The sequence below is a fragment of the Centruroides vittatus genome, unplaced genomic scaffold (genome assembly GCF_030686945.1).
Source record: "Centruroides vittatus isolate TY-2023 unplaced genomic scaffold, ASM3068694v2 contig_16, whole genome shotgun sequence".
In the NCBI taxonomy this organism is placed as follows: Eukaryota; Metazoa; Arthropoda; class Arachnida; order Scorpiones; family Buthidae; genus Centruroides; species Centruroides vittatus.
The window spans coordinates 58,813-72,878 of NW_027120979.1; the positions used below are offsets into that span (position 1 = coordinate 58,813).

The 14,066-nt window shown below is 32.8% G+C and overlaps 2 protein-coding genes across 3 annotated transcripts in view; one reads left to right on the plus strand and one right to left on the minus strand.

The window, feature by feature from the left end:
- LOC136968805 (zinc finger protein 39-like) overlaps positions 1 to 14,066 on the minus strand; it is a 69,887-nt gene that overhangs the window by 20,001 nt on the left and 35,820 nt on the right. The window contains exon 1 of one of the 2 annotated variants that reach the window (XM_067262841.1): positions 14,048 to 14,057. The exons of the other annotated variant lie outside the window; for it this stretch is intronic. The gene's annotated coding sequence lies outside the window, so the exon portion shown is untranslated. Of the gene's footprint in view, positions 1 to 14,047; positions 14,058 to 14,066 lie in introns of those variants that run through there. 2 annotated transcript variants of the gene reach the window in all.
- The window catches only part of LOC136968803 (zinc finger protein 28-like), a 74,060-nt gene continuing 69,377 nt past the window's right edge, over positions 9,384 to 14,066 (plus strand). The window contains exons 1-2 of the mRNA XM_067262839.1: positions 9,384 to 9,610; positions 12,501 to 12,585. Of these exons, the coding sequence (XP_067118940.1) occupies positions 9,440 to 9,610; positions 12,501 to 12,585 (256 nt within the window). The 5' untranslated portion in view covers positions 9,384 to 9,439. The remainder of the gene's footprint in view (positions 9,611 to 12,500; positions 12,586 to 14,066) is intronic.

The window sequence follows — 14,066 nt, forward strand, 5'->3', positions numbered from 1 at the left end:
CATTTTAATAATTTTATTTCTTAGAAAATGGAATCATTTTAATTTTTTAAGTGAAATCGATTAATGTTATGACGTAATTGCACGTCACGTATTTGTCAATAATAACCAATTGTTCGAAGACATTGTTCAATGTTTCCATTGTGGCGTCGTATTGTTGGATAAAAAAAAACTTCCTCTTTCTTGTTTTCGCCTGTTTCTCTAATTCTGTGAGAAACATTTTCATAGCAAGTAAGTGAACTATGAATTTCGATTCATAAGGAATCAAAATACAACGACGGGAGATAGAATATTGAATTCAAAGGTATTTCAAATTTCATTTAACACGCGAAATTTTTTCGAAATGCATAAAATTTAAACAATAAAAGTGAAATTTTAGTTTACGTGTCATAATACATAAATTCAATAGGTTCTCTCCATGCTTTACATTCTGCGAAAGTCGAACAGGAGAGTGCCAAACGGGGTGGATTCATCTTCTTTGAAATACCGCCTACATCCAAGAGAATAGACACGAACGAGGTGGAAGGCTTTTGTCTCCCCCATCTTTAAATTTCAGGCAAGTTCTAGAGAGAAGGCACCGAAGGGAGTCAAAGACTACTGTGACTTTTCCGAGTTCTTTCGGCGATGGTTAACGATTCGTGTTACGATTGTTCAGTATTATCGTTTTCTATTTTTAATTTGTATTACGAATATGCTCCGAGAAGCATTCCTAGCGCATTATATTTCATTATGGTATGTATCGTTACTATTATAACTATCTGCTTCACAATACATACTAACCACTGACTTTTATTGTCGGTAGTTAGAATATTGCATGCATTAGTTTATATAGGAATTATACGGTAAGTTTAATGTACTATACAAATGTACAAAGTTTAATTCTTATTAAACTATTTAATTAGCGTAAAACATGTTATTCAAGTGTGAGTTAGGACGAATGAAACTCCATAAGTGATGCTAATCATGTGTGGGGTTGCATTCTTTTCAACTCTCGATGGAACTCTGACGCAGCCACCTCCTCGTGGTGAGTTCTGGGTTGCAATTCGTTTGGAAATAACGAAGGGCAAGCGAAGAGTTGCGTGTTTCCGTTTAATTTATTGTTATAAGAAAGAATGAAAAGAAACCAATACACGTAGGAACGACAGAAGTTACATGCAGTTATTTATTGTGACAACGTCACAATGTTCTCAACTCTAGTAGTGTCTTGTACTGTACTGTATATCATAGTTTTCTTGTTAACAAATAGAATTAAATTGAATGTTGGTTATCTACGTAAATAGATAACAGCCATTTAGTGTAAACCGAAAGTTCGTATATAGTTTATGGGGGGGGGGCGTTTTCCCAAAGCTTTCTGCTTTCGACTTTCATGTACCTAATTCTAGAAATTAGGGAAAGACACACAGATAATCGGACTCCAGACAGAATTTATATGTTTATACTTAAATGCAGGATTATGGATTTTGAATCTACTCCATTTAGTAACTTGTTATTAACAAGTTACTACATAATTTATTTGCATTTATAGAGATTTGCAGCATAAAATAAATACTTATAAAACGAATTACCTTTTAAAATAATTCCACATGTTGTGGTTGTATAGAAAATTATAATTATTGCACGTGTTTGGTAGATTATTATCATTTTAATAGGTGATTTATTAATATCGAAAAATTACGCTTACCATATAAAGCACATTGTTCCCACCGAATGTACTTTACGTGTAGGCCGACCAGGGGCGAATCTAGGTTTTTCGGGGCCTAGGGCTTATTGAAGTCCAATGGAGCCCCATTTTTGTTAGATTAAGAATCTTTAAATTGGGGTTTAAAATTGCAACTTGGTGACCTGATTAATTACGTTACATTAATTACAATAAAGCAAATAACACTATAAATTTTTATTATATTATTAATATTAAGTATTTTTTACTATACAATAAGTGCTCATTGTTAATAAAACGTATTAAAAAATTTATGATAATAATCCAATTTTTGTAGGCCCTTGACACTTGGGGGCCCAGGACTTAAGCCCTATTAGTCCCTATGTAGATCCGCCCGAGCAGTAGCGTAGCTAGGGGGTGCGGTAGGTTCGGTCCGCACCGGGCCCCTGGAAAGTGACAGGCTTATAGGGGCCCCAAAATCAGGAAAAAAGACCCGAAAAATTTTTTCGGGGGCCTACAAATCTGGTTCCGCACCGGGCCCAGATTTGAACCCTAGCTACGCCACTGCATTTAACAACCGTGACGATTTAATAGTGTTGTACTTAGTTAATGTATTTGTCAATAAATTATGGAAAGTATCTTAATGTACATTCTCGTGACGTACCCTATTAAAATACAATAAAAAACGCAAAAAACCACATCTGCGCTTGTAAATCTTGCATATCGCTTTCTCTTAACACTTCCATTGTTGAAGCCTTAATCCTGTCCTTTCCCCCCGGAGCGGGAATTTCGAAAAATCCTTTCTTAATCAGGGTTGGCAAATTTATGTTTTTTTTTTTTTTTAAATAAACCAATAATACACGTTTTATTTAGAAACATTTTTTTTGTTTTAAAACAGTTTTATAATACGTTATAAAATACTGTTTTAAAACAATGTTTTAAATTTTTAAATAATGTTTTATTACATAAATTTAGTAAATAAACTTTTTCTGACTTGTGAGCTAAATATGAACATGGAAATGGGAAATTTTTTCACTGTCATGGGTCATAAAAGCACGTGACACGCTGACTTTTATCACTAAGAGGAGATTTTCTGACAGCACATGCCAGGACTGTTAGCAATACAGCCAATGTATTGTAATATTATTTGGATGTAAAAGACATTATTATTATTATTGTTACTTGTTAAGTAAAAAATGAGTGCAGGAAGAAGGCTTGATAATATCTGGAACCAGTATAAACTAATTTCTGGAAATCCAGGAAAACCGGCAAATAGGGTGTAATGATAAATATGTAGGAAAGAAATGGCTGGATTAGTCGCTCGTACGAAAAAACGTATTGAAAATAACCACCTGCAGGATGATATACAGGAATTGCAACAGCTGGGTGAGTATTTTGAACCATTATAAGTTTTAATATTTTCTATAGCTTGCTATAAAGTTTCACCTGGGTCATAATTCAATTTGTACCTATATAGATATTCTTAAGTTCTTCTGCCCAAGTTACATAGTTCTGCCCTCTCGGGCAGTTTACATAGCGTTACGAAAAAAACGGTCCTTTTCCAAAAATGTATGGGCTGGTACATATACAGTAAACAATGTATTGTTTACTACTGGTTTGTAAACGATGTAGACTGCACGTGTGAATTTTCAGGCCTGTCAAATGAAAGAGCAACAATTCCTGCAGCTATATTTATCTAATAAAAGCATTTTTTGGTTATTTTAAATTTTTCATATAGTTTTTCTATAAAAACACGTTTTTTGGGGGTATTTATTCCCCGGCAATTCAGATTCGCTTTTACGTGGAAATAATTATTTAATATAAAAAAAATCAATAGATTAAAAATTTTCCGAGAGGAAATTAATTAGGCCTCGGAAACTAAAGTCAATAGTATACAATTATATATCGTAATCATTGTGAACTGAACATACAGAAGTGTGTAAATTATTAGACTCATGCATAAAGTGTATTATTTTTGGTTCTTATCCTAAAATGTATCATTTTATATTGCACTGGTCCGACTTGAATGTAATAATTTTAAAAATATACACCTAATTAGCAATTAATTTATTGTTTCTATATTTGTTATTTAGATTGGCAGGAGTCAGAAAGTCGGGAGCCTGAGTCTGAGACCAGGGGAAAGCGCTCCGCCACCACTTCTGGCTCCACTAGTGGCACTGGCACTGCATCCCAAAGCAAAGTAAAATTGCAATGCATTGATCCATTTATTGTGAAAACTTCAACTAATCAAATAATGCAATTGGATCTCCAATGCGCAAAATTTACATATGCCACCAATTCAGCCTTTACTCGTGTAAAACACCCCGAATTTATAAAATGTTTGTCAGATGTTGCGACCTGGATATGACCCTCCACACAGAAAGGAAATTGGGAGACCCTTGCTGGACACTGTACACAATTCCACTGAGAATGAATCAGCTGATGAGTTAAAGGATATTACAGTCCATATGGCCATTGATGGATGGAGTAATATCCATTACGAACCAGTGGTTTGTGTCTGTGTGACTAATCCTAATGGAACAGTTCATTTGATTGACTCAGTTGATACAGGCGCAGAAAGGCACGCATCAAACTACTTGGAAATTATTGCAACTGCAGCAATAAAAAAATGCAATTAAAAGTATGGCTGTAAAGTAAGAAGCCTGGTAAATGACAATGCAAACAACATGAAAAAAAAATGAGAAAAACATTAACAATGATAGAAAATTTAGATGGTTGCACTGCTCATATTTTAAACTTACTGGCTCAAGATATCAACATTAAAGAGGTTAAAGTTTTCAATCACCTAAACAACACTACTGAGCGTTGTATATTTCTGAAAATAGGAAATTTTTCAAGCTGAAGAAGCCACTGTTGTCAATACTGTTTTGGTTTTGTACTGTACATGCAAATCTTAAAAATGCCATTTCATAAAGAAACATTTAAAAATGCTGTATTTTATACTGAATAAAACATTCTGTACATTCTTGAGTTTTACACTAAAGTTTTTCTGATTTATTGTTCTATTTTACAAGATCCCACTGTTTTATTTTTTAATAAAAACCATGTTTTAATTGTTTTAAAACATTTGGTTTAAAAAAATGTTTTAAATCAGATGTCTATGTTTAAAACATGTTTTAATAAATGTTTTAAAACATTTTTTTTTTTAAATCATGCCAACCCTGTTCTTAATGTACGTTCTCTGTGTACCAAATTTCAACTCTCAACTCCTAACCGTTTGGGCTCTGCGCTGATTATTATTATCAACCCGTCTCGATTATACGAGGGCTGTTCGGAAAGTTCGCGGCCTCAAATAGAACAACAAACAAAATAATGTTAATGCTTTTTTTTTTTCAATGTAGTCTCCTTTATTAGCAATGCACTTATTCCAGCGATGTTCTAGCTTTTTTATGCCATCACAATAGGTCGATTTGTCAAGGTGTGCAAAATACTCGTTCACTTCAGAGATGACTTCGTCATTTGAGTGGAATCTCTTTCCAACCAAGAATTTTTTTAGGTTTGGAAAAAGGGTGGAAGTCACTGGGGGCCAAATTAGGTGAGTACGGTGGATGTGGAACTAATTGGAAGCGAAGTTCGTTTACCTTTTGTTCAGTGATTCTGGCGGAATGTGCAGGTGCATTATCGTGGTGGAACAGAATCTTTTTCTTCTTCAAGTGTGGCCTCTTTTCTTCGATTTCTTTCTTCAGTTTTTCCAAAAGTTCACAGAAATAGACAGCATTGATGGTCTTTCCTCTTTTTAGGTAGTCAATAATGATGATTCCTTTAGCATCCCAAAAAATCGAGGCCATCACTTTCCCCCGCTGATGGAACTGTATTTGCCTTCTTTGGTGATGGCGAACTGTGATGTTTCCATTGCTTCGTCTGTTCTTTTGTTTCAGGAGTGTAGTAGTGGACCCACGTTTCATTAGTAGTGACAAACCGACGCATGAAATCCTGTGGGTTTTTCTGATAGAAGACCAAACACTCCTTTGACATCAAAGTGCGAACACGTTTTTGCTCGGCGGTTAGCAGACGCGGCACCCGCCTTGCTGAGACCTTCGTCATACCCAAATTTTCGGTTAGGATGTGGTGCAACTCGGTCGACAGAGATGCCTGTTGTCTCAGCTATCTCACACGTTTTCAAACGGTGATCTGCTAACACCAAATTGTGAACTTTGTCGATATTTTCTTCAGTGACAGCAGTTGACGGCCGTCCGCTGCGAGGATCATCTTCCACACTCTCTCTGCCAGATTTAAAAAGGGCTGTCCATTTTTTCCACAATGGTGTACGAAGGAGCAGACTCTCCCAAAACTTCATCCATGTCAGCTTTGATTTGAGATGGGGTCAACCTTTTTCTCGTCAGGTATTTTATGACTGCACGAGGCTCCATTTTTTCCATTTTTGGCAAAGCATGTGCACACCGACTATCTGATAAGCTGTTGTGAAAAAACTTTACGACAAATCAAGCGGAAATTTGTATCGTATCTTTAGCAAAGATGACTGAATTATTCCCGCCAAAAATTAAATTGATCGCAGCGCCCCATATAGGCAAGGCCGCGAACTTTCCGAACAGCCCTCGTATATAGGCCTATATATATATAGATTCGAACATATAAGAATATAACTCGTCGTAGACTGCATATCGTATTAAAACACTACACATATGCCACCTTATAAAATGCAGCCGTGTTTATTCGGTACGAACGTTTTCGGTCGTGTTAAACGACCTTCTTCAGGAAAATATCCAAAAAAGAAAAAGAAAAAAAGAAAAAATCGAACACATCGAAAATTTGCAAAAGCGAACAAACTTTGGAACGTTTTTAAAAATATTCTAAAGAGAATTGCATGCGCCATCTCTACATCGATGCGTATTAAATAACACATTACATGAGAATAAGATAAAAATAAAAATAAAGATAAATAACAGACAATGAAAAATAATATGCTCCTTGGAGACATTAAAAGTAAAGTACAAACATAAACTATGGTGCAAGCCGAACGGCGCACAAAACATCGGGAAGGAGAGGAGCTGTGCAGAGACAATAACTACGGTTTCTGACGTTTACATGTCGCCTGAGCGCCAGGCTGCAGATATTTTACTAGCCTCTCTGAAGTTGATAGATTGTCCTTTCTGGCTTGCTTTGCAGATATGCCAAGCTTCTGTATACCGGAGGTGCTTTATGTTGCGAACTGCTTGTACTAATCTTGCTTGTGCCCATTCAGCTTGGACTTCTTGGGGATCTGCCAGGACGTAAGTCGCCAACGCTGTGCATGGTTGTTCGCTTCTTATATTTCTCTGATGTTCCGCCAGCCTTTCCTTGAGTGATCTTCTGGTGGCTCCGATGTAAAATAGCTTATTTTGCCTCCGTGTGTCCGTAATAGGGATCCTGTAAACCCCCGGAAGGAAGTTAGTGTCCATGGCGTCTTTATCCGCTCTTAGCAGCTGGTATATAGTGGGATTCCGTTTATATATTATTCTTTTGTTAGTGGCGGTTCCTATACGCCTATAGATGCTGCCCAGTTCCGCCCTGTATTCCATCAATGTAAACTCCTCTGTATTTAGGAGGTTTCGCTCCTTATTGCGTGTCGTACTCTTGCCAATGAAAGCTTTAGGACTGATCCCGTTCTTCTGAGCTAGCTTGATGATGTAGTTTATCTCTTTGTTTTTGTCTTGGGTACTACTGCAGTGTGTGTGTGCTCGTGCAGCGAGCGCTCGGAATGCTGCGAGTTTGTACGCCGGCGGGTCGTGCGAGTTCCATGGGATAAAGATTGAATAAACACGGCTGCATTTTATAAGGTGGCATATGTGTAGTGTTTTAATATAAGAATATACTGTAGTAGGATATTTAATTTTCGAAGCAAAAAATTCGAAAATCCAGCTGGACCTAAATTCTGCGAACTCCTGCTATTAATTAAGGAGCGAAGGTAAAACTTGACATTATAACTATAGGCCTACTAATAACCTTTGACCTGGTGCGGTTTGTTTCGTTAAAAAAAAAAAAATAAGACGGAAAAGATAAATGTTACGTCAGTTCCGTTGTAATTTATGCCACTCACCACACTTTAACATTGAATTAGCCCAGTTGAACGGAATGAAACGTATTCTTAAGATATACAGATGATGAAATTCATAATTTAAGATAAAAAAAATATAATTGTAGAAACTGAAATAATCATAAAATTTGCTAACGAATTAGATCCTAATTTAAAATTCGAATACGAAGAAGAAAATAAACAGAATTAATTATTTAGATGAATCGATATTAATTAACATTGGATAATAGGATGAATATTATAGAACATGCGATACGATAAAACAAATAATAGATTAAAGATAAATCGTAAAGCATTTCGATCGAATGCTTTAAAAATTTATCAATGAGTCGTGTAACTTTCCCGTCCAAATCTTAAACTGTGTTTAGCGCCATCTGTTAGATTTAATTTTAAAAACTTTTTATATTAGTAATTTTCATAAAATGGCAAAAATATCAATTGTTGAGGGTAGAGATCAGTTTTATAAAAAGTTAAAAATGCTAATTAGGAATAAAATCGTCATTAAGTACGACCTCAATCGAAATATGACACGTGATTCTCTATTTCTTTTCACCCTGTATAACATATTTTTATAGCGTAATTTCCCCTAATACTCGCATCTCCCTGCAAGATTTCAGAAATTTTCGATAAAATAAACAGAAGTTGTTAAGCTGAAAAGGGTTTTATAAAATTGTGTCCCACACACACAATCTTACAAATATTTACACATGCAGAAAAAAAGAAACCGCAACTGTTTTTGCATTTATGTACAGTACAAGTGCGCAATCGAAGGTCCCTTCAGTCCAAAAATACATAATGTAGGCATAATAATATTTTTTTGGCCTTTTGATATATTTTCTTACTGTTGGGACAGCCGTGAAAGTATTATTGAAAATGGAATTTTCTTTGTAAAGTTTAGTATGTTTAAGCTACGGCTGTATTATACGGTAGTTAAATGAATACAGTAAAGATGTAGGAAGCATAATGTGGACGATTTATCTAATTAGTTATATGACTGATATCTCGTTTATAATTATTTCAATTGACCATATTCTGTTTCCAAATTTAAGACAATTTTTATAATTGATTGATCATTATCTAAGATCAAACCAGTGAATCAAATATCATTTCTAAGGACGTAAAAGCCTCAAATAACGTAACGTTATTTGAAGCTTAACTACTTTGTCCATTATTCAGAATGTAGTGAAGCGTAAGCAATGACCCAAATTAACCCTTGACCTCTATAGATTTAGGAAATAAAACAGAAAACATATTATAAAGTAGAATCGCCCATAATTTGATATTTATATCTGATTTTATTAATTCATTTTAAATTTCTTTTTACAATAATATTTTAATTGTCTGTAAATATTGACAAGTCGATGTTAGAAACAATAATTGCTTACCATATAACACGTGAGTTTTACAGCTACAAATTATCACGTGGGCTGGCCAAGTGCCACCCCTCGACTTTCTTTCGAGCTTGTACTCGTTTGTTTAGTGCTATAACACTAACAACATTACGTTTGAGTTTCTTCCTTGTACTAAATTTTGGAATAACCTTAATGCAAAAATTTATTAATTGATATTAATTAATAATATTCTATTCAACTACAAGAGGTAAGTACATTAGAATTATATGAACTTTATTCATTTATTTATGCAAATATAAATTTCAGCTCGACTGTTTTAAAATCTTTCTTTCATTAATTACACAGTGTTGATATAGGAAAGTATTCTAAACTGATAAAATGGAAATAAAAGAAGAGTTAGATACAAAAGATTTCGATTTTACTTTTGAACCAAGTAAAGAAAATTTTGTATTAAAAGATTTCAAGAAAGAATTAAATACAGATGATAAGAAGTTTTGTAGAAGAATTAAATCAGAACCTTTAGAATATGACCACGAGAATGATACACAAGTGAGTAAAAAGTACTGTTCTCTGAGGTAAAGAAACATGCATCTATGGGAGGGTTTGGTGATAAGAAAAAGTATAGGCAAATTTCACATAGAGTAACTTTGAAGGACTATATTTCGCAAAGTGTCACATGTAGAAGTTGTTCTAATATTTTTTCAGATGATGTTACTTTACTATTGTATATGATAATTATGTCGTCTACATACCGTGCAAGGAATACTATTCCTCCCAATCTTGATAAGGTTTTATCTGTTTATCATGACGATTTCTGCTAATTTTGGGCCTATAACTGAACCCATAGAAATTCCGTCCCTTTGACGATAATACTTTCCATTGACTGTAAAAAAAAATTATTATCTAATGCAAAAATTACTAAACCTATTAGATATTTAGGAGTATTATACTCACTTAAACTTTGTATAATCATTTCTTTTGTAATTGAGGGGTACATTGACACAATGTCTAGACTCATTAGTTTATATTCTGGTAAAATTCTTTCTGCCTCTAATTTTAAAATTAAATTATCAGCATTTTTCACACTAAATTCTGAATTTAATATAGCCTGTAACGAATTTTTAATAAAATTTCCTAAATTATATAATAATGTCATTTTAAAATCCACAATAGGTCTTCATTTATTTTGTTTATGTGTCTTTATACGAATATTCAGTTTAGGCGTACTCACGTTTTCTCCTGGAAGTAATTCTTTCCTTTCAGATGTCGAAATAATACCCTCCCTTAACAATTTATTCGAATTTTTCTTCAGTATTTTTTATATATCTTTTGTTGGGTCTTGTTTTAATTCTCCTTCCTTTATAATTTCTTGTTTTTTCTTATCTAAATCTTGTAAAGTTAATATTATAACTTGTTATTGAGAAGTTATCGTCAGAAGGAAGGAAACATGAGCTAATCCCTCGTCGACAAATAAGAAAAGAATCTTTATTACGTCATTAGATTTAGATTTATTTAATTTTCTCGACAAATTATCAATTATCATTTGTAGCAGGGATCTTACTTCACTTCTGATATTACTTTTTAATTACGTTAATTAAATAACACAGCATCTTTTAAACTGCAAACTATTTAACCGATCAAATCCAATTAGCCTATGTAATAAACAGCAGTTACATATGAATAATAAGATGGATTACGATCAACACGTTATCAACGTGTTGTTTTAAAATTAAAAAAATCAATAGTTCGTCCACTAATTAAAATTTTAATTTATTTAATGAAGACAATACAGTTTTAGAAACAATGAATAAATTATCTGGAAAATATTCCTTCACAAACTTCCTTAAATACAGTATCAATAAAATATTAGAAGAAATATAACCGAATACCTAGAAACAGGAGTAAGAAATAACCAAAACACAGTAAATTAATCATTTTGGTAACTTTTATTAGTGCTGAACATTAAATTATAATTATTAAAGTTAATAAGAAATAGCATCTAACTCTAGTATTAAATTATTTCGTAATTAAATAATATTATAGCCTTTATCTAGCCCGATATCTTATGGCATCGATGGCGTGTAGGTTAGAATGTATCGGGCATTAATGTTATTGTTTACTTAATTATGTTATATTCGTATTCGCGTATATTTTAATATTTTTTACGAAACGTTTTATTGAAACTTATCGTATTTAATGAAAGAATTATTTATCTATTTCTAAAAGATGAGTAACTAATATATAATTTATTTTATATATAAAGCAAAGAATGGAGCGTTTCTCATTATATGCGAAAGATAACATTTGAAATGATGTTAATTTTAAAAATATTGACAAAAACAATAGCAAGAAAATATCACAAAACTTCACAAATAGAAACTCCCCAATAATATATTTGAACTGTTCCACAACTGGGAGAAACTAGAGCGTATGTCCCCACTAAAGTATATCCTTAGGGCACTATTCAGTCTACAAATACGTAGTAAAAACAAAATTTTAGTGCTTAATTAAAGAGTTAAAAAGATCGATTGCAAATAAAATAACTTATAAGTTATAACTTACATCTAAATACCAACAACTGCCTAATCATATCGGGCTATTTACGGCTATTACATAAATTATAAACCAATTTGGCACTAGAAGTAGACGTTAGGTGCCATCTCATATTAACTTTAATAATTATAATTTAGTTAATTAATTTAAATAATTTAGACCTACTGGAAGAAAAAATCGTAGTGACAGTGGGTTAATAGACAGCAGGGTGCGCGATCCTTGCCACAATGCGTTTTGCGCGCCAATTTTCGTACGTGCGTTAATCAAGCCGAATAGTTTGGCGAATATCCGGCCATTCGTCCACGCTCCTGGCCGAATATTCGATATTCGGCTTGAAACCGAATATACTATTCGTTACATCACTATAAAGAATGCCTTAAGTAAAAATCTGAAACTTGTCAATCAAATTTTACAAAAGTATCAAACAAATTATAAAATTATTTTTATATATTACATTAAAAGAATTTATTACTTGTCCAGATAAGAACATAGAAAAAGTATTAGGCCTGTCATATCTTTTCAAAGGTCTATTGTTGGTAAATATTAAACGTGTCATTGACTGCACAAAATTATATAAAAGCTATGAGATTTATACCGGAAGAATAATTTACAAAGAATTGATTAACATTTCTAGTATTTTGGATCATGTCGAGGTCTAAAAAATGGTTCAATATTTTAGATATAAGTAAGGTTAATGATATATTATGATATTTGGCATATTTTGAATTAATAACCAACTTTATTTTTACATATTCTTATAGCATCACGATGCTTCTGCGTGTAATTAAGTAGATGAATTTTTGTAATAAAACAATTAAAACTGAATATCTTTCACTTGTTTTTCTATAAAGATCGTCTCATCTGATAATGTAAGTTAATTTTGCAGACTAATATTTATGGAAAGTCAATTGTTACAAACAACACACACAGTTTCAATATTTGGAGTAATTCTGGTTATAAAAGTGAAGAAGGTAAGTGACATAATAATATAGAAGTATGTTTTTAGTGATTAGAAGAATAGTTAAAGCATAAATTCATATTTATATAAATGTTAAATTGATAATATTTAAGAAACTTAACCAATATTTTATATACAGTGTATTTGAAATTAACTAATATTTGAATTTTATGAAAATTTGGCCTTGATAGAGTTAAGTGTATCAATTCAATTTATCAGCATTCTGGAACAGAGAAAATTTCAATTTAGGTGTTTTACAAAATAAAATGTGACAGCGATACGATAGAATTCAATTTGCTAAATAAATAAATAGGGAAAAGTGTTGTTCCGTTGGTATTTGGTTTATTGTTTTCATTGATAAACAGCAAATCATTTCCAGAAAACAGTGGGTCTTTTATCAGGAATGCAGAGTCGGAATCGAAAAACTTATCGACTCCAGTTTCCTTATCCAGCAACGAGTTGCTTAACTTTCCTGGCAACATTTAAAACTGCGTGTATCGCGACATCTTACGATATTTTATTATTTAAAACTTTTAATATAATTAATTATTATAAAATGGTCAAAAGCTTAATTTTGACGATGGAGGTGGGTTTTATAACAAAAAATTGTAAATGCTAATAACCAGAAAAATGGTCATTAAATCCGATTCTACTCGAGATACGACACACGTCCCCCGTTCACCTTTAAGCACCAAAATTAAACAGCATCAATCCGCCTAATACAAACCTCTCTCCTAAATATCACGAATTTTCGACGAAAAGCAGAGAAGTTATTAAGCTTCAAACAAGCTGAACAAACTCGTCCCCCATACTCACACACACTAACATCCATATATACAGAAAATATCCCCAATTTTTTTCATTCTTCGACGTTTTAAGGTATCCTAAGACCAAAGATGTATAAATCTTGAAGATGGGGTTGTTTTTTGACCAATCGCCATACATTCCCCCTGTTATACAAAATTGCTGATAAGGTAAACATTATTTTAAAATTTATTTAAGCCATTGACGTCGTTATTTTAACGTTTTTAATATCAATGTATGTAATATACGATTCTGGTGTTTAAAGTTTTCTAATAGGTGCTTTATTTTATTTAACTTTGATAAGTAAGACGAGTACATAAAATCAAAGTTTAACCTTTGAATACGGGTTTGCGAGTATACCTTGGAGGATAGATTCAACATTTCGTTGTTTTTCACTTCATAAATATAAATAATATATTGTAAATAGAATACAAGTTATTATATATATATGTGTGTATTTAAATTTATTTAATTTAAAGTGTTTGCTGTAAATAATGTAGTGCCTTGCCCCTGTACATCATACTTTTCCTTCAACAACAGAGTTGTGCCGGTCATCGATCTAACACATTTCCGGGAAAAATTTTTGAATTAAAATAACGTGAAATCTGCTTTGCATCGTAAGTTCTTATGTAGTTAATCTTGGTCTCACGCCCTTATGGTTTCCTTCTCTGTCGGATTTCATTTATCTAA